A 20,628-nucleotide genomic window follows, 5' to 3' on the forward strand; every position below is an offset into this window, starting at 1 on the left:
TGTTCGCCCGTGGCACCCTTGGCCTTATCCCTTTAGTCGCTGTGGCGCCCTCTGCTGGCTCTTCAGCCGCTTGAGCCTCTTCGCTGTCACGGCCCCGTCGACCAATGCCTTGCGGCCACAATTTTGCGAGCTGAGAGCAAGGGGGTGGGTGCGTGGTGGTGTCTCCCCGGTTGAAAGGGCTGTTCTTTGAGACGGCAGTATTTTCATTTACGGGTTTGCTTTTGATGTGTCGCGGACACGTGAAAAGCCCCTGGCAGGGCGCAGTCTGATGGCGTTGCACTGTTGGGCATGGCTTGAACCTGCATCTGCCGCCCATCACGGGAACCCTTGCTGTTTCCTCATCCATTCCGATAGAATAGCATTAACTTCTTGTTCACGGAGTCCTTGCCTCGAATGTTTTGCGACATGCCGTCGGCAACAGCCGCGAAGCAGCTTCGTCCGTTTTCGTGCCGCCGGCATTCGTCGTCACTTACAGTTCCGACCCTCCAGCCATATTTAGCACACGGGCCCTCGAAGCGAGGTCCACATTGGGAGATTAGTGGCGCATTCAGCCCTGTGCAAGGCACTCACAGTCACCAACTCAAACCCGGGCCTCGGAAGGGCTGACCGCTGAGTGCCGCGGGGCCGCAGTGCCGCGGTCAGGGGACAGGGGGAGGGAGGACAGTCCGCGAGTCCGTCCTCCGACACCCTGGGCTGCACCCCGTCGTTCGTCGCGAGGGGCCGGCAAAACGGCTTTTCTGTGGCTCGTTACCCTGCTCAATTCTCCGTCCATATCGCGTATGGAGCAGCGGCTCTCGACGTGCATGACGGAAATTATCCTGGGCAGACTCTTGCGTGGGGACTGGGGAGACGGTGCTCACTTGAGCCGCAACGCGCGGTGCGGTCAGTTGATGACCCGCTTCGACCGTCTTGATCCGTTTCCCCGATGAGGCTCTGCTGCGATCTTGAGCTTATTCGGGGCCGGCCTTTGCTTGGTGTTCGGACGATGTCCATGGTTCTCGCTTGCGCGCTCCAAATAGCACGACGGCCGCTTAGAAAGCGGAATCGAGCACACGACAGAGCCGCGGGAAGCTTTTCAGCAGGCAGACTCTGGTACCGCGGTGATTGTCATGGTCTGATGATTGCAAAGAAGCGCGCTGATCGGCAACCCTGATCAATGAAAAGAGTTATCAAGGACTTTGGCTTCTTGGTCTTGATATCGCAGAAGCCCTTTCTTTCAAGTTCACGGTCGCCCTTGACCAAATCCAGCCGTGGCGGCGATAGCCCTCTTGCTGCGACCGCCGTGGCTGCCAGGCCCTGCTATCACTGCATTCCTGCTGCGATGGCAGATTGTTGCAATTTGCACAGCATTCGGTGGCTGATGGCAGCTGCCCCTGGTCTAGCTCTGCAACATTTCATGTCGCACGTAAAGGCATTCTTTGTCGATAGGGCTTCGTCTCATGCGCCTGTTCTCGACAGCGACGTCTTCCCTCGAAACGGTCGCCGAAAACGAGAATGTCCACTTCATCGCGTCTGCTACGTCATTCAGTTCCTCGTAGCCGAACAACAACGTGCAACGGATGCATTTGCCTGCCCTGTCATTGCCACTTCACGAATGTCGCCCCATTTGAACCCGCTCGCCATTACGAATTAACTGCCAAAGGTCCATTCGACGAACATGGGCTTGGTGGAATATTCGGATACTTTGTCGTAGCGACAGCGCAATGCTGCTTTCACGGCATCGCCCTTACCTGGAGTTTGACAGGTGATGGTGGTGGCCGTGCGTCGTCAGAATGAATCGAAGCGGCTGCTTCAACGATAGTTCCGTTCTTTTCTCACGGCTAATGTTTGTCACAGTCGAACTTTTTCCAATACTGATGAGCAAATGTTGCGCTGCGAGAACATTGCGCCAGCAATGTTGCCACGTGCGGATGCTGGCTCGTCGTTGCGACCATCTCGGGCATCCGGCCGTCTTCATCGATCACATCCAGCGCAACACCCTTATAGGCGAGATAGCTGACGATGTACGAGCAACCGTTCCGCGCCGCAAGGTGCAGTGGTGTGCGTCCCCGGCGATCGGCGGCCTGGGGCCTGCACCCATGGCTGGAGAGGAGCTCGAGAATTTGGACGGTTCTTTGGCATTCGATATGGCCAGTGGCACATTGAAACGTGTCGCAGGCGCTGTGATATGCCGTGAAGCCATAGATGTCGCCTCTATGCGGTTCAATGTTGCTAATTCCGAGGAGTAGCTCAACGGTCTCAACGCTTGAGAATTTGGCCGCCATGAGGAGCGGCGTCATGCCTCGTTTGTTGCCTAGATCGGTTCGGTGTCCGCATGGTCCAGTAGTTCGTTGGCCAGGAAGGGCTGACGTTGGCGTGCAGCCCAGGCTAGTGCCGTGTCGCCTTGCCGGTCTTGTTCGTTTACATCTGTCCCAAGCTCGAAAAGGAGATGTAAGATAGGTATCTGGCCGCCGACAACGGCCGCGAAGATCAGTGATCCCCTCATATAAGTCATATGTTGCCTGAACATCGACACTGTCCGTCTCCAACAAGTAGCGAACAACGTCAACATGGCCGTAGTCGAGGGCCATGAATAGGGCTGTGTGTGGGGGAAAAATGATAAGCTCCGTGGAGGGGGTCGGCGAACTCGACCTCAAAATCGGCGTCGACATGGCTGTCAACCAGCGGGTCGACGATGTCTAGGTCGCCGCGTTGTGCAGCTATCACGAGCGGGGTTTCGTTTGAGTCATGAGTGCGCGCGTTTACATCGACAGCGTCGGACAGTAGCAACATTTCGACAAGCTCAACGTCGTCTTGCCGACATGCGATATGCAGGACTGTGTCGCCGCGACCAACAGCGTAGGGCTCGAGCTTGCCGGCCGCTAGAGGGGTTCGAATGATGGCCAAGTTGCTCCCAGCCAGGTCGAGGAGAGTACGGCCATCATAATCCATGGCCAATGCGTCCAACTCGGGGCGTCGCAGCAGCATGTGCAAGATGTTTGGCACGAGGATGCCCAAAAGAGCGCCGTTGAGTCAGAGTCCGTTGCATTGCGACGATAAATGTATAAGTTCAAGGTCTTGTGTGCTGACGGTAGGTACGCAAGAGGGAACTGAGCTTATGCTTCGAGTCCACGGCGTCCGCGACGCAAAGGAGAAACTCTGTTGGGACTTTGTGGCAGATTCGCCCGTAGCTCCGCCGCTCCGGCCCATCGCGCGACCTTGGGTGAGCCGGGTGAGCCATGCACCTCTCTCGACCGGATGTGTGAATGTACAAGCTCCCTTGCACACCGCCACTCGTTCACGTTACTAGCCGAAGAATACTTCATGGTTAACGCGCCAACCTTCCTGATACTATCTACTTCCCGTATTCTGCGCGCATCAACAAGTGCTCTCCTCCGGGGACATCCACTGGATCCCATTCTCGTCCCGTCAGGGTCCTCTCCTGGCCTGGGACTGCTTCCACTTCGATCATGTCGTCTTCACCGTCTTTCTCGTCCAGCTTCTGCCCATCTCAACGGATGACCATCGAGGCGGCACTGATCCTGCGCAGTTTAACATACAAGGTTGCCTCCTTGGTTGCACAGAACAGTATCTTTATTGATTCATTGGTATATGCTCCGGGGCATTGATACGATGATTGTGAACTTACTGAGGTCAATACCGCTCCACGGCCACCCTCCATGGCCGTCCCCGCAGTTGGCATACAAAGTTGTGCCCTTCACAGTCGCACCGTAGCAGGTCGCTCCGAAACTAGTGGGATTGGACGTAAGGATTCATCCGAAGCGAGCAGGAACGCGATGAAAGACTTACGCCCCTCCCGGAACCAATCTTCCACCATCGTTGCCAATGCAACGATTCAGGTTTATCGTTGGGTTATTATAGCCACCGCGACCATCACCGCAGTGATAGGCCGTGAACTCCGGCTCGCCCTGTGTGCGAAACCCATTGCCGCCGTCACAAGTCTCTTTGAATCTTCCACATGCCCGGATGTGCAGCGAGGAGCCGTGGGTAATATCATTAGGCGGTTGCGGCTGCGGCTCAACGGCGAGAGCTGTAGTGCTCGATGCCGCAAGGAGGGCCATAAATACCTTGAGAAGCATTTTAGGAGGAGTATTTCACAGCACTTAGAGCGATCAACGTTTGGGCTCCGGTAGTACCAGTGCTGCTACCCTAGTCAAGAACTGGCTGGATACAAGCATGTTTTATACTGGCAATACCAAGCTAACCTGCCTGATGCTGTCCCTCGGTACTCATCCCCTCGCGCATGCGTTGGCACGCCGCTTGGTAAACTCTTGACTCGAGGGACGCCGGCGCTGCCTTGTTTAGTGCTTGGCCGCTTATCACAAACGCGCTCACTTGAGTCTGGTGACACAAGGTTACATCCAAGTTGTCATCTTGCTCAGAGCGGCAAACTGCTGCCCGACGCCATGCGCCAATATGCGTCTTATCATATAGATATTTGCCCGTATTCAGCACTATGTTGTACTTGCTGACGACAGATATGTTTGAATCGGACTCTTGATGACCACGTGCCATAAGAAGCTGACGGTGGATGATAGTAGTGCCACACTGCCAATCTCATCATCCAGAGGGGATCGCGCAAGAAAGTCAGCCCGCTCCAGAGTCGCCATGGCCATATATCGTTGTGCGGCATGACCATACTATACAGTGTCTTGCCGTGTGAATGAGACACTACATGGTGAGGGACTTTTGCATGGCACGATATGCAGCATCCCACTACAGGAGAAGTTTGGCAAGGCCCGTTAGGTATAATGACCTGGCGATATCTGTTGTGGAGGTCGGTGACTTCCTGAATAGGTCCTTTGCATCCACCGCAACTGCAGGAGAGACGATTGCCCCGGCTTTGGGTGGAACTAGTAACTAACTTAGTACCGCAGCCAATGATCCTTGCGTGCGAGTGAGGCCGATATTCGCTAGACACCTACGTTACGCGTTTTTTACCTCGAGGAACATGGCGCACAACCACCTGTTGTGCTTTCGTTGCTTGTGAGGACATGGTCTGCAAAGGAACTTTTGCGGGCTCGGGGGTGGGCCACTGGAACAAAAAGCCGACTTGCAGAGCGGCTTCGGAATATCATGTGGGATGTAGAGTCTGTCGAATCCGACTGAGTCAATCAAATCAGGCATGTGACGACGCAATGACTGTAAAACTGAGCATTATGGTCCGAAGCGACCTCGTCGTGCCTGTACCGGTCAGGCCAACGGCAGGGCCCACACCCTCCAGCAAGAGGTGCTTTGAACTCGGGCTAACATTGGCCCCGCGACAAAGTTCTTGTTTCAGAGAATTTCAGTTAATAAAGAGCTACACGCGACCTTGTCTTATTGCGTTTGCAGTGTCCGCGCTTCGCGCTTTGCCTGCAACTGAGCCTGGCTTCTCCTTCCATCCGCGTGGACATCTCATTTCCACTAGAGCTACAGTCGCATGCTGGCTTTGCCAACATTCAGCCGGACAGATTGCTGTCGAACGCCAGCAAATTTGATGTGCCTGCGGGGATACCGCTGAGGGTGTTCTTCGTGGCCAAGTCTAGGATGCGCTTGCAAGCTGTTGCGACCCTGTACTTCCTTCATGACCCGCAGGTAGGCTCCGGGCACCTTGGTAAACGCTGTAGAGGCGGAAGTGCCGGAAAGTGTGTTCTCGAGCGACAACATGAGCTCCTGCCTTCAGAAAGGCATAGTTTCGGCTCATCGTTGCCACCTAAGCCACGCGAATTGGATGCTTCCGCGAGTGCGAAAATGTCGATAATTATAGTGTAGTTGGACGAGCTCAACCTGCTATCAATCTGGTTGAGCCTCCGACTGTAAAGATTGTCAGCTCTGAACCCGGCGAGATCCTTAATGCGTCTAAGTTATCTCCTCCCATTGCGTAAAGGTTGAAGACGCCCCCACTAATAGGTGCCGTAGTAGCGTCGTTAACGGCGGCGGAATAGCTACCCTCTGGGCTTATGTTAGCTATAGCACTCTTGGGGAATGTTCTCTGCTTCCAATCCATAGCGAGAAAGTATGTACCGTTAGTTAAATTCGAGTACGTGCCGGTGCCGTTGTTGTTAGATAACTTCACATTATAAATTCTAATCTTCTTTGCAACGCTGTAGATTTTGCTGCCAATTATTCTGCCAGGGGTTTGCCGTGCCCATTGCCGTCAGTGCATGTGGTGTCGTTGACCAAGGTCTTGATTTACGCCAGTCACTCCACCGTCCCTGTTACTATGACATCTTCACTAGCCAAAACGCGGAAACCGTTGACGCGCGGCATCGCTGTCACTGGAGACACTGCCCAGAAGGGCGGCATGCCAACTGGCCCACCAAGACAGAGCTGGCCTATATCTAATTGGGGTAAAAGTTGTCGCCGCCATTAGGGTCTGATGTAGGACAAGGCATCAGAGTTCCGGAGGAGCGTCTCGTCCGCCCGCATCCGCTATTAGCGCCGCCACACACGCACGAGTGGCAGCCAAGATCGCCCAGTGCCGTCTCGGGGTTGGGACCTTGGGTACGTCATAGTCGTCCCTGTGATGCCTGAGCTTTGTCGCTGTGCTGCATTGTTAACTCGATGTTGGCTAAATGTGCCGGCTTCGGAGAGGGTTTCTATTCGTCAATAGGCGCGTGTGGGACAGTGGGAGTCTCTTCGGCTTCGGCTTCGGCGTCGGCTTCGGACTGTTCCTTCTTGTGCTGACAAGCCCCGCTGACATATCGAGCCAAAGCCGCGCGACATTGGCTGCTTCAACACAAGGGCGCACTCAACATGTGGCCTTGCGGACAGCCATGCGAGCATGGGCCAATTGTACCCCTGTCTTGGGTCCGATATCGACTCACAGTGCCGCTCCCTCTGCACGATGCAGTTTGAATGCCCATGTGGCGCGGCGGTGACTCAGCCTGATCACCGTTAAGTTTCGTGACGTCTTGAGCCATACTGGCAAGCCGACCCGAAGCCGAAGGCGACGTCGTTAACGGTGGAAGCGAGCTATTTAAGTCGACTGTGCCCCCAGCAAACGACATGGCTAATGTAGCAAGAACGTCAAGCCGCCCACCGAGACTAACCCAGTGCGCTTCTGTCAAGCTGTATCCCACGCATCCGATCACCTCGTCTGTCTCCTGGCTCTTCACCATTCCTCAGTTAAATCTGTAGAATTTCCGGCAACTCCACCCTGTTATAATGCCTTTCTCATTCCAGCCCAAGACCAGCAAAGCTTTCAGCGGCCCTTATATACACAGAACGACCTCCGAGGCCACTCTCGTGGACAGTTCCGGCATAACACCCGGTAAACTCAATGGTAGAGCTCTATGTTTTCTGTCCTTTATGTCCGGCTGGTAACCACTATATCGCAGGGAATGCCAAGTCTGAGAAACTGCCTCAGACTTCTAAGCCTGATAGCTTAGGCTTCGATACGATAGACCACAGGCGAAACTGGGAGGCTCTGGCCTGTAGGTGACCGCTCTAAATTGTTAACGAAATTGAACCACTTTATTGACGGCGGTGAGTGCAGTTGCTGGTATGAATCGATGATGGGAACACAGAGAGTCGCACATATGTCTCCGGAGTGTTACGAGTTTATGGAACCCCAGGAATAGTTTGATGAACTTTGACGTGTTACTGAATAGGGATGTATATGTGATGGGAGCGAATACTAATAATATACCGGCGGTGCAATACGGGGCGTGCAAACGATGGAGAGACGCATGGCGAGAGAGATGTATTCCGAGCAGTTATATCTGCGTTGCTTAATTAATAGTGCTGGTAACATGCACCTCTCAGATTATCTGTGAGCCTCTCTCGTAGTCGTTGTAAGCGTACAAGTTGCCGGATGTTAGCTCGTTCACTAATTACTCGCGGCAATCCTCCACATCGTTCGTCGCGCGCAGATTGACACGGATCCATGTTGTGTTGTCGCATGAGCAATGGAGACCAACAAGGATTCTCAGGAAGGCCAAGAGGGTTGGAGCCTCACATCGAGTCTGTTGCCAGACCAGGGCACAAGGAAGTAGGTCAGGCTTTCAGAGCCGGAACGATTCATAAAATGTCCATTAAGGAGGTATCCTTATTCGAGGTAAATGCTTATATTGATCACTAAAGATATAGCTATCTACTTCTAGGTCACAACCGTGACATTACAGACCCTTCTTGTCAGCTCTACTATCGCGCGCTTTTCCGCCCACGCCGCAAACCGCGAAATGGATGCCTGGAATTTGAGTTCGTGGATGCCCGCGCGTGGCGTCTGCACAAGCACCTTGCCCTGATTGCCCTGTCGCCGGTCGCAGCCGCGAGCGAGTTGGCCGGAAACATGCCGCGGCTCATGCTGTAGTTGTTGAAGTGACGCTGGGGCGACGCAGGCGGCCCCGTGCCGGCAGACCTTAGAGGCGAGCGACTGGTTCAAGACGCAGGAGGAAGAGCAAGCAAAGCAGGACGGGACCGCTGAGACCAGGCCTTATGCTGGAGTTCTGCACGGTCTTAGAAACCTGTAGTTCATGTGTAGCCTGGATGTACATGTGTTACCGCTCTCGAAGTGCCCTCCCCGGCTTTAGCAATCAATGGGGACCCCGAGGTAATTGAAGACGGGCTCCACAAGTTGTTCAGTGTCTTCAGTAAAGCCCGGAAGGAATCGAAGAAATGGATGCCGAAGGGCGTCGATAGCGACTGTTCCATGTCCCCTGCGATAGAGGACGACGATCTCACTCCATCATTTTTCAAGCACCCGAATATGAAACTGCGAGCGATCATTGAGAAGAGATATCAGAACGCAATCGCCCAAGTATAGAGTCTAAAGTAGGCGCTATACAAGAAGGAGCGCGCGAGCGTCGCGCGACCTTTTGGGGCGACTCGCCCCAGGCATCCATGCATTACTCAGTCAACTCATGCGACCCCACTAGAGCCAAATCCGCAACCCCCATAGAGTCAGGGGGGACTCTGGGAGCGTCTGCAGCAGCATGTTGCTCAAACAGGGCATGCCGCACGCCGCTAACAGAGTTCACTTGATATCCGTGGCTTGTCCAGACTGGGTTGCTGTTTGGACGATTATCGCTGAGATACTGGAGCGAGAGGGTGAATGGTCTCCGTTTGCTCGGGCAGGTTGTCCCGAAAATTTGGTGAGGCTTACGGGTGAAACACCCGCCCGCATCCAAGGCCAGTGTGCAGGGCTGAGGTGGGTAGGCTGCTCGCCATCCCATTCAGCTCACTCACTCAAGTCCTCAACCCGTGGCCAGATAATTTGCTTTTCACAACTCGAGCCATTGACTTCACAGACCAACTCTGAGTTTTGACAATAATTCGAATGCGCGTCTTGCCGTGCTCCCTCTGCCAGGCATAGCCCAAGTCGACCGCCGAGCGCACGGAACTCGCCGCAATGGATCGCATGGGCTTCATCCCCGGCCCACAGGCCAAGGAGCAGATCTTCAACGCCCAAGGCCACATGTTCTTCTCGCGACAAACGGCGCTGGACTTCGCCGACGAGTTCATCATGAACGCCCCGGGCGGCGCCGGCAACCCGAACCTCTCAATCCTCTACCAGACGATGCTGGCGTGCATCAGCGAGGGCGAGCAGGTCGACATCTGGTTCGGCCTCAAGAACCCCGACCCCGCGGCGGGCCACGAGGAGTTCCCCTCGGGCGAGCTGGTGGGACACTCGTGGGCGCTCGTGAGGACGGCCGACGGCAAGGAGCGACACCTGTGGGAGGTCGGCCGCAAGACCCCAGCCATGGGCGACGCCTGGGCGGCGAGAGCGTACAACGCGTACTGTGAGGCCATGGGGCGGTTCCTGGGGCGAGACGTGCCTGCGCCCGCGACCGTCGACCGCAGCGCTGGCGAGGTGCCAAAGGAGTTCAACGGCAAGCCCGTCATCTCGCGAGCGCTGTCGCCGTCGAACCTCTACTACGCGTCGGGCCGCATGTGGTACTTTGTGGACCTGTCGCCGCCAGGCGACCTCAACGAGCCGCCCATCTTGTCGCGGCCGATGCGATCCTTTGACGCGCTGGCGCTGTCGGCGCTGATGACCCTGGCGCTGGGGACCCCACCGGTCGTGTTTGGCGTGAGCAACACGATGGAGACTCTGGGCAAGATGCCCGCTGGATACGTACGGACGACATATGAGGCGGACGAGAGGATACAAAGGAAAGACGGCGAGATCCTCCTGGTAATGTAGCGCTCTGGTTTTGGTGCTGTGGAGTTGTGTCGGCGCTTGAGCGATCAATGTGCTGTGGGTGTTTTGAGTTTAGCGATGGATGCACCCCGACAGCGTGGTCGAGCGATGAATATGCAGTACATGAGGCACCCTGGCACAGTCTGTCCGCAGAATATCGACATAGGACGAGCAGGAATACATGACAACCACCCAATATCCCCGGCCAACGGCCATCTACATCCGGGCTTCCCCGGGCGCTTCTTTGCCTGGGGTTGACTGGCCCCAAGCAAGTTGGCCGCCGTTGATCGACCTGCATCAACCCTCATCGATAGCTACGAGCTCCAGTGCTCACCTCATCCATCAGTGAATGCCCCACTACTCAACGAGCATGCGGATATCGCAGACCCCGCGTTGTGAGATCGCAGTGACCATCACAAGCCAGGACTCGCCTAAGGATCACGTACCCGGACACTGGGTGGGACTCCAGTCGGACGCGCTAATGAGGCGTTCATCGCCATGCGGCCGATCGCCGACTTCAAACTCACAATTGAACCACAAACCCTTGACGAAAGAGTAGACGTTTGACTTTACGCAAGCCCAAATATGGCGATACTACCCCAGAACAAAGGCCAATTCGTGCCGATCAAGGCAAGCCGCACTACGGCGCTTCTCCTCATCGACAACCAGCTTGGGTTTCGCAATGCCTCCGCATGGGGCGACGGCGTCTCTACCCCAGACTATGACAGCAACATCACCGCAATCTTGGCGGCGTTTCGCCGCGTATTTGACTCAAAGCCCGAGGGCGAACGCCCGCTGATTATCCACGTTCAGCACAAGTCCGTGTGGACAGACAGCCCGATGCATCCCAGCCACGTCGGCCCATACGGCGCCAACGGAGAGGAGAAGCGTGGCATCGACTTTCTCGAGTTCGCGGCGCCTCGGCTCTTCCGCAATGGAAAGCACGAACTGGTGTACACCTTTGACGAGCCAAGTGGTCTTCCGCCGCCATCTCAGCAGCCGGCGCCTCCTCGTCCGCCGCCCGACGAGATTATCATGACCAAGCACGGTCACAGTGTCTTCATCAACACGCCGCTGGAAATGCTGCTCAACAAAAGGGGCATCAAGACGCTGCTGATTGCGGGGATGACGACGGACCTCTCGGTCAGCACGGCCGTGAGAATGGCGCACAATCTGGCGCTCGTCGGCAAATGGGGCGGTAAGGGGAACATGGAGGACGCCGCCGAATCAGAGCTACAGACGGACGGCGTTGGCATGTTTGTGAAGATGCCCGCGGATGCGAAGGAAGGCGAAAGAGGCGAGAATGGCTATCTTGTCTTGATGCCGCGTATAGTGCTCATTGGGGATGCGACGAGAGCGTTTGGAAAGGCCGGCGTTGATGCTCATACGGTGCAAACTGTGCACGTTGAGAGTTTGAAGGAGTTTTGCGAGGTGCGGACTACGTCGGAGATTCTCGATCTGTTTGAGTGATGATCATATGAATCGATCTGCGATCTACGTGACGTCGCCTATGGCATGACGCGCGTGGTTGCGTCGTCACATTATGTGAGCATGCAAGTCATTGATGATACACGTCGTTGGTCATAGAGTCAACAATGTCACAGCTTCACGGACAAATTATGTGTGTGTATTCTCGACCAAACATAGCTCATTGAGCAATAGGCTCTACATTGCCGTTCGAACCGAAATATCGACGTATTGGAACTACGCCAACTCAGATCGTAAGATACGTCTTGAGCGGCAGCTTAGAACTGCTTCTTCCCACGTAAATCTCGTACTGCCCACGCTGGAGCTGCCACTTCTGGGCACCCGTGTTCCAAATGCTCAAGTCGCGGCGACTCAGCGCGAACGAGACCTGGGTTCCTTTGCCAGCGGCCAAAAACGGCTTCTCGAAGCCACGAAGCTGCTTGGCGCGGTATCCAGGAATGCGGACATACAGCTGAGCTGCCTCGGCGCCATCAACGTGCCCACCGTTCTTGAGCGTGAATGTCACAGTGGCAATGGTCTCCCAGAGATCTTCCTGACCGCCGCTAGAGACCTTCCCGGTGGGCCACTCGCTTGCTGAGTTTCCGCTGGGGCCAGTGATGGATATGTTGGAGTAGTCGAATCTCGTGTAGCTGAGGCCGAAGCCGAATTCGTATCGCGGCACTATGTGGTTCTTCTCGAATTGCTTGTAGTCCATGTAGATACCTTCGTCGAAGTTCGATTGCGGGTCCTTGCTTCCGTTGGCAGGAGTCGGGTTCAGGAGGGCCCCATAGTCGGACTCTTGCTTGGCCACAGTGTAAGTCAGCTTTCCCGAAGGGTTCGCGTCGCCCCAGAGCACGGCAGTCAGAGCATGACCGCTTTCAGCACCGGGAAGATGGGCGAAGATGATTGCCGTGACATTCGGGTGATCGACAAAGCCATCAACGAGACGGACTCCGGCGTTGTGCAGGACGACCACCGTCTTGCCGCACTGATCTGCGACGGACTTGATCAAGGTGTCGGTGTAATCATCTTGCAAGGCCGGGCGATCGTGGCCTTCGGTGGCCCACGCATTCCCAAAGACGATGCACACATCACTGGTTGGATCCACCACAGGCGATGAAGAGTTGAGGTCCTGCACCAGTGTGAAGCCATCCTTTGCAGCCTTCTCCATCAGCGCCGTCTGAGGAGAGGTGAATGTCGCCGGTGTAATGGCGCCTGATCCGCCAGCACCCCACAGCGTGCCTCGGGAGCCGATCGGGCTCTCCTCCTTGTTCGGGAGCCCCCATACTGGTGCCAGTCCCACCTGCCAGGCCGCGAACTCGTCGCCTTCAATGGGCTTGGCGAGATCGGGGGTCTTGGCCGAGTACCCAAAGATGGAGACTTTGCGGGGCGACTTCAAGGGCAGTGTCTGCTTTTCGTTCTTTAGTAGGACGTGCCCCTCGATGGCCCCTTGTAAAAGGATTGCGTCGGCGTCGGGGCTTCTGCCTTCGATCTTCTTGTGGTCCACGAATAAGTTCGACGGCATGCCGATTCCGGGCTCGGGAAAGCCAGCATCTTGATGAACTTGGTACCATGCTACAATGATCCTGTTGCGCGTGTTGGTCAATTGCCCTAATTGACGTCTCCAATGCCTGGAGGTGCGAAAAGAACAGGGAGAGGTCGTACCTTGTAGCCATGTCGGTCACCCTTGATTCGGCAACAGAGCCATTCTTTACCGCATCCACAAGCAAGGATTCCCAGTAACCCGCTGCAGAAGGCATTCCCATGTCCAAGCCAGACAGAGCGTCATGGACACCGGTATGCTGCGCACCCCAATCGGATACAACGAAGCCCTGCTCATATTAACTGTGAGCATTCTATCTCTCGCGCATCGCCCCCTCGACGTGACCATACCTGGAAGCCTAGCTCCGTCTTCAGCAAGCCGTTCAGCGTCTTGCTGTTTCCACAGCCGTAAGAATTGTTGATGCGCTGGTACGAGCACATGATGTTGGCCGAGCCAGCCTTGACGGCATCTTGGAAGGGCCTGAAGCGGTCAATCCAATGCGAGACTCCAGTTCAATCACCCGATTAACACATACCAGAGATAATGTTCATGCATGGTTCTATCATCGACATTCGATGACACCGCAGCGACGCCGTCCTCTGGCACTCTGTTCGTCTCTTGCTCATTGGCAATGTAATGCTGCTTTCGGTCAGCAATGCTTGCCATTGTTTGCGATTTTGGACTTGCCTTAGTACTGGTGATCACTCTCTGCGCCTGGATACCCTCCACACCCTGAGCGACAAGCGAGCCAGCCAAATAGGGGTCCGCCGAGAAGCCCTCCCAATTACGGCCGCCTTTCACGACTCGCCAAGCCGGGCCTACAACTGGGCCAAGAAGGACATTGACTCCCTTTCTGCGAAACTCGGCGCCCATGGCGGCACCGCGTTTGTTGGTCAACTCTTTGTTCCAGCTGGGAAGAGTCACTGTCAGCTGGAGGGCGCTCAGCGGTGGATTCCGACTTCGACAGCGTACCTGGCTCCAACGTGGATTCCGCTGGGGTAACCGTTGACAAGGTCCGTCGCGCGCAGGCCGTTTCCAGCGTCGCTCAGGCACATGCCAGGAAAGTTGAGTCTAGGGATGGCGGCAATGTTTCCCGAGCAGCTATTGTTGCGTTTCGTACCACCCGTCAGGCTCACCTATACCATGTGTGAGCAGATGCGTGCCTCGACCGTTTTGGTTTCGCACCTTTTCTTCCAGGGTCATTTGCTTGACCAAGGCCTCTGCTTTCTGAAACGCTGCTGCCCACTCATTGTTCCCGGTAGCCAGAGCTGTGGCCGTGTTAGTCTGGAACACAACCTGATTACTGCCGTGTGTTGCCAGGAAGTCATACGAGGAGGAATATCTGGAGACGTTGTGTACGACCGATCATCGTTGTTCGCGCCGTATACGCCTGCCTGTAGCGCCAGGAGTGCTGCCACCAGGGCAGTCTTGCCCATGGACCAAGATGGCGACACCATGATTGCAACAGTGTCAAGGGTCTGGTCGTCTTTGCGCCCTCGCCTATGTGCAGCACCAAACCAAGCGACACAATGTACTGCGAATGCGCCTTTCTAAATAACGATAATATTTCTGAGCTATTCACTCAATCAACACTGAACCCCGCCTGGGACGTGTATGGCCTTGGACAGAGCACGGCCCAATGTCGGCACTACGACGATCGCAACACCAAATCACTCAACGTTGGGGTCAGGACGAATGGACCGACGGCTGTGGCCGGGTTCGTCACTCGGAGTGACCCGATGCACGGTGGTACAGACTGGATTTACGGCGTCGGGCGGCGAGCGGCATGACACTTCGAGGTGCATGGGTTCAGCAGAGCCACAGAAGTCTCACCGCGTGGGCCAGGTTTAACCAGCCTCGGATAGCTTCCCTTGGGTTTGGGCGAGTTCATGTTGTAAAGCTACCACTCAGCATCGGACTTGAGCCATAGCATCGTCGCAACGGATCAGACCAGCTCGCGTAGTCCATGTCTGATCGGGCCGATTTCGCCGGAACCTGTCCCGAACTGCGGTTCCCCTCATCGAGCCGTGCAGTGCACGTACGAGTGTGGTGGCCACCAGCTATGCCGGCCGTTCGGTGCCGCCGGCACGCTCCCTTTACATGCCGCGGCTATATCCAATCCCCGCATCGGATCGGTAAGTATATCCGGCACATCGTGTCTCGCAAGGGTCTTGGCGCTGTTCGCTTCCCGTCGCCGACAGGATGATGAAGTGTCTATCTGGAACCCAGGTCTTGGGAAGAAATGACCGTACATGTAAGAGACGCGAGAAGCGCGGGCGGGCACGGCCACCAGCCACCTCCAGGGCTCATCCGCACGAATCACAACTGCTGCAATAGGTCGACGGCAGATCGCTTGCCGATGAAGATCAAGAAACGTTGCGCCGTCGTTGCGGGGAAGCGGGGTGTTGTTTCTTTTCCGAGTGGGTTCAAGCCAAACACCCCACAGTCTTGTGGCAGTTATATCGCCACGGTGTGTCAACTGACACTTGTCTGGTACAATCGAATCGTCGATTCACTATAAAAGACGGTCAGTCTTGTCACTTGCAATGGCTCAATTATCTCAGTCCGGTAGGCTGAGCGACTTACCCAAGATGAAGAGGTATGTCATACGTTCATATTGGCGAGATTTGCTGGGCTTAACTTGTCGTGGGCTTCCAGGTGCATGCACGTGGTTAGCGAGCAGACTGAGCTGCTCTCACATGATACTTATTCCGTTCTATGCATCCCAATGTCCAGGGACGAGGGGCTATCCCCATTTATCTCCGTCCATGTATCGAATGCACATGTCGTGGCCCAAGTCTTCGAGAGGCACGGCAACGTATGCAGCACCACGGATCGGAGCTTCAATGTTCATGAAAGAGCATCGTCCAGCGCTTTATCGCGCGAACTACAGCATCTAATGGCAGATATATCGCTTGGACTGAGAGCAGAGAGGGCCGTTTAATCGGCCTGAGGAATCATGAAGACTACAAACATGGACATTTGTGGTCGCGATCAATAGTAATCTTCATGCCAACAGTGTAACAAGATGTCCACTTTTCCCAGGATGAAATGTCTGAACGTAATCGCCAGCCTGACGATATGTGTGCAACATGGGTTCCTGCTGGTTCCATTTACCTATATATTTGTGGTTCGCCAGCAACGGCGAGAGATTGATGGTCGTGGCATAATTGACCAGCGAAGACCAAGGGCAAATCCAGATGAGGAGAACAAGAACACGTTGGCGAGACGCGGCATCCCTATGTATGTACTTTGGCTTCCAACGAAAGGATGGACGGGCAGGTGATTGCGATCTACGAACAAGATGCATTCTCAATCGAACCCAAAATGGCGACATGGTCAGGTCGAGCGGGCACACCAACAATGACACTGCTTGATGGCGTGACTCGCGCCAAAATGGACAATGGCTTTCAACGAGTTCCCAACAAAGCAAAACATTGGTCTTTCACTGTCAGGGACCGGGCGCGATGTTGTCAGGTGGCCGTGGACAATGGGATTGATGTGCCAGGGACCAGTCCGAAGCGCCATCACGCCATATGCCTCCCAAATTGCTTTAGCGCCTCCATACCCAAACGGATACATCAGCGCGACCGGGCGCGTACCTGAACCTGAACGCTATTGGACGTGAGATTCTCAGTCCCCTTTCTTTAGACCGATTGTACCTACCGTGTCTCGATTAAGCTTGACGTTTACCTTAAAGAGCAGAGTGGTGGATTGGCGTTCCCGGATGCCCCAGCGTTCCGTTCCTAAACTCGTCATCCAGGACGAATCAGACAAGCGACATATCAACTTGGATCCATCCTCCCCGTTAGTCTGCTGAGTCCGTTGCTAGCTTGACGCGCCTGCAGTGGGAAAGGGTCGGTAGATCGTGGAGCTCGGACGGCAGTGACATATCGCCGACGCGGATATTGCAGACCTGGGACGCGGCAGATGAACGAGTGACGTCGAGATCCGGGCGTTGATGCTGACTTCTCTACTCCGGTTGTGTTGGAATACAATGGTTGTTTATGGCTGCCAATGTTGCAGTGAACGCGACTTTGTCTGTCAATCCAATTTCACCTGTACCACTTTAGCCTTTGTTCTCGCCGATGCGGAGGGTTCGCTCTCACCGGCTCGGAGAACTTCGTCCTCGACAACACAGCCAAGGTGATGCCCGCCGGTAGGAGGTCCCCGAAGCCGTTCTCGGGAACCAGGTGTGAAGCGCCACGTCTGGTCGTCGATACTGCATTTGGAATATGAGATGCGTTGACTGGGCGAAGTCCAGGATCCATGTCTCCCCCATGTCGGCACTTGCGGCTTTGCTGACCAGGCAGCCGGCCCAAGATGGCCACACACTCTTCGTACTTGGACCTCTTTCGTGGTAGTCAGTCGACGATTAGACTGTATCGAGCACAAGTTCATGCCGATCTCCAAGACATGCAGGACTGGCCTGCGCTTCTTGTCCTGCACGAGGCAAATGAACCATATGGCGTGCTGTTCGGTCTCCTAAGAAGCTGAACTGCTAAACTCAACTTTGGTGTAGCGCTGTGATGAAGGCACATGCCGATGAGCGATTAGAGTCCCACTGCTCGGAAAAGAAACGATTAGGATGTAGCACGACGTGCACTGTCCTCCCTTTGCACAGCGATGATGGCGATTGCTAGAGCAGATGGCATCATCGTATCCCGGGTCGGTGAGATGAAGCCTTGGGGCTGCATGCGGGAACATGAGGGCCATGGAATGCATATATATACCTCGTGAAATCTGCTCAATACTGCTCAATACTACTCCATCGACTGCCGAGCTCATACGCGTGTCATTGCCCAGAATTCGCTTCACGTGACAACCACGCAACCGACGATGAAGTCCTTCGCCATTGCAGCGGCCCTTGCCGGCCAGCTCGCTTCCGTTTCTGCTTCACCGACCGTGGGCAGCAAGGTTGTTGGCAAGCGAAACCCCCTCGGGATCAGTCTGCCTCCCCTGATTCCTTCGATTCCCGGAGTCACGGAGCCGCTTGCGTCCAATGCTCCGCCCCTGCCTATTCTCCAGATCCCGACCCCTCCTGTGGACAGCCCACCATTTGAGGTCAATACCAAGATTAAGCCTAAGAAGATTGGCTACTTCTGGACTGGTGCTGGAGACAACATCCACAAGGACTTCCTTGTCACCACCAGTCTTGACGATGTAAGCGTTCATGTGTCGGTGGAAATTTCACTAGGTTGACTCGGTACTTTAACAGGACACATTTGGCACGATCATCGGCCTCTCTGATGTTCCTACCAGTGGCAACTCGCCGCATCATCTGGGAACCTCGTTGGATGGCAAGACTCTTGTCGGTGGCGGCCTGCTGTCGCTGCTCAAGACGCAGGATACTGCCTTCTACTGGGACTCGAGTGACCCATACAACCCCAAGTTCAGCCACAGCAACCGTGCCCTGCTGAGCTCCATCACGGACGAGATCCGGGCGAAGCCCGAAGGGTATGATCATACTAAGGCATCAACGGCTTCTTCAAACTGGTACTGACTGGCCTTCCAGTGGTTTCTTCATCACCTACATGGGTAGTGCTCTGGGCACGTCCCCTGGCCGCCTGGTTGAGACCGACGCCAAGGGCAACATCATCCACGAGTGGCCGGAGGATGTTGAGGGAACTGTACGTTCCGCCGAGTATGGCATTTAGACTGAGCTAACCACACATGTAGCTCAACATTCTTGGAGAGCAGTTCAGCCCGCACGGTTTGAGCGTCGACTTTGAGAAGGATGTCATCCTTACCTCGGACTTTGTGGTTCCTCTGACTATCCTGAAGCCCGTCTCTGCTGTTGGCATCCAGAAGGCAAACACCCTGCGCCTCTGGAGGCTGTCTGACCGCAAGATCCTGTCCACCATTACCATCCCTCACGTAAGTCCTGTGATTCTGGAAGCTTGAACGCGGCTAACGCAATTCTCAGGGTGGCGGTATCCAGGACGTCAAGTTCATCCCAGGAAACAAGGAGAGCGCCGCTCTTGCTACGTAAGTTACTCATAGCTCTTCGCGCCAATTCTCAATCCTGGGTTGCTAAGTCGGCGTTAGTGCTGTCGAGACGGGCGAGGTCTGGGTAATTTACCCGTTCCGCAAGGACGCCAACGGCAAGCAGGGTACGGCCGAGTTGCTCTACGACCTGGGAGACAAGGCCAAGAAGTCCGTCGCCATCTACTCCGACATCTCTGATGACGGCAAGTGGGCGTACTTCACCCTGACCCTTGGTAACCACGTCGCTGCTCTCGACATCTCCGACCTCAAGAACCCCAAGCGCCTCGACAACCCGAACGAGGACCAGCCCATTATCGGACCCCACTACGTCAAGATCTCGCCCGACAAGAAGAACCTGCTGGTTACTGGGTACTTTGTCCAGGCTGGCGACGTAAGTGCTGTCGCGATTGACGACGGGAGTTGTGTACAGGCTAACATGGCCAGATCTCCGTCCTCAACACCCCGGGCGACTACAAGGGGCACTGGATTGACATCCTGCCCGATGGCTCGCTCAGCTTCAACCGCACCATTGACTTTGAGGACATTTTCACCAAGACTCGTGGTGGTGCTGTATGTCTTCCTCGCAACACCCATCTCAACGTGCTCATCCGCTGACATCTTTGATGCCCAATAGCGCCCTCACAGCGTCGTCATCTTCGACCTTACTGACCCGAAGAACCCCAAGTACTACTAAGCGTTGGATCGCATGGAGCGACGGCTGATGTTTAAGGTACGCGCTTCGGGCCATCAATTGCTACAATCGGGGAATGCAGGGCAATTGCAACATTTGTTATCCAGTCTGCTTCGTCAAGTAACATATACTCTTCACAATTTTTCTGCTTAATCATAATACACGCCCTTTGGTCAATGATTGCGGAAACTCCGCGGAGGATCCTCACGATAGGCCGCAATGCGTGCACAATCACCTCAGTGCTGCGAGGTTGGCTGGACGGATCATCGGCAACCTTGTGATTCGGAGACTTACCAGGCGGGACAGACGGCGGCTACGACCACGATTTGTTGCCCAGCGATTGAGTGCTGAACAGGCCTGCTTGGCTTGGGCACGAGTGTCTTGGCATCCTCCAATCCGACTCCAGTGGCTGTGCTTCTTGGGGTTTCTGTTGGCTGCGCGACCTGCAGGTGTGACACTGGACGATTCTTCGAAGATGGACTAGCAGCCATTCAGCGATTGAGCCAACCCCTCTTGTGTGTGCCTGCGATCGAATGCTGCAGCTCGAAAACCCCAGCAGCACACCACCCAGTGCAGAATGGCACATGATTCCCTTTCGGAAACAGGGCGGCCATTCGTGCGGGTCTTGTCAACGATCCGGGTTCAGGTTGGAGGTACCCAAATTCGAGGCTGCTTCGCTGGCTCAATAAAGCAGCTCCCCCGCCTGTTGTGGCACACGGAATCGTGACAGTATCAACTGCTTTAGCGAGCCTGACTGTCAACTCTGTCTGGCTGAAGGAGCCAAACGCAGCGTCTGGCGAATGTGAGCGGGAG

General features: G+C 55.2%; 4 protein-coding genes across 4 annotated transcripts; 3 read left to right on the forward strand and 1 right to left on the reverse strand.

The window, feature by feature from the left end:
• Positions 1 to 9,334: 9,334 nt before the first annotated feature.
• On the forward strand, positions 9,335 to 10,129 carry PLICBS_005077 (uncharacterized protein; the record flags this gene model as incomplete). Its single annotated transcript, XM_018325512.2, has 1 exon — positions 9,335 to 10,129. One exon carries the CDS (start codon positions 9,335 to 9,337, stop codon positions 10,127 to 10,129), a length of 795 nt encoding a protein of 264 aa, XP_018175264.1.
• A 582-nt stretch (positions 10,130 to 10,711) lies between these two features.
• Positions 10,712 to 11,596, forward strand: PLICBS_005078 (uncharacterized protein; the record flags this gene model as incomplete). Its single annotated transcript, XM_018325511.1, has 1 exon — positions 10,712 to 11,596. One exon carries the CDS (start codon positions 10,712 to 10,714, stop codon positions 11,594 to 11,596), a length of 885 nt encoding a protein of 294 aa, XP_018175263.1.
• Positions 11,597 to 11,840: 244 nt separating this feature from the next.
• Positions 11,841 to 14,593, reverse strand: PLICBS_005079 (uncharacterized protein; the record flags this gene model as incomplete). The annotated part of the gene is made up of 7 exons (XM_065600648.1): positions 11,841 to 13,179; positions 13,259 to 13,425; positions 13,487 to 13,616; positions 13,672 to 14,046; positions 14,109 to 14,272; positions 14,322 to 14,404; positions 14,467 to 14,593. The coding sequence occupies 7 exons, from the start codon at positions 14,591 to 14,593 to the stop codon at positions 11,841 to 11,843; spliced, it is 2,385 nt and encodes a 794-aa protein (XP_065456720.1).
• Positions 14,594 to 17,975: 3,382 nt separating this feature from the next.
• PLICBS_005080 (uncharacterized protein) lies at positions 17,976 to 19,818 on the forward strand (the record flags this gene model as incomplete). The annotated part of the gene is made up of 8 exons (XM_018325509.2): positions 17,976 to 18,299; positions 18,355 to 18,593; positions 18,652 to 18,766; positions 18,816 to 19,013; positions 19,063 to 19,124; positions 19,185 to 19,515; positions 19,569 to 19,694; positions 19,759 to 19,818. The coding sequence occupies 8 exons, from the start codon at positions 17,976 to 17,978 to the stop codon at positions 19,816 to 19,818; spliced, it is 1,455 nt and encodes a 484-aa protein (XP_018175261.1).
• Between the last annotated feature and the right edge of the window lie 810 nt (positions 19,819 to 20,628).

The sequence above is a fragment of the Purpureocillium lilacinum genome (genome assembly GCF_023168085.1).
Source record: "Purpureocillium lilacinum CBS 284.36 DNA, scaffold_3, whole genome shotgun sequence".
Classification (NCBI taxonomy): Eukaryota; Fungi; Ascomycota; class Sordariomycetes; order Hypocreales; family Ophiocordycipitaceae; genus Purpureocillium; species Purpureocillium lilacinum.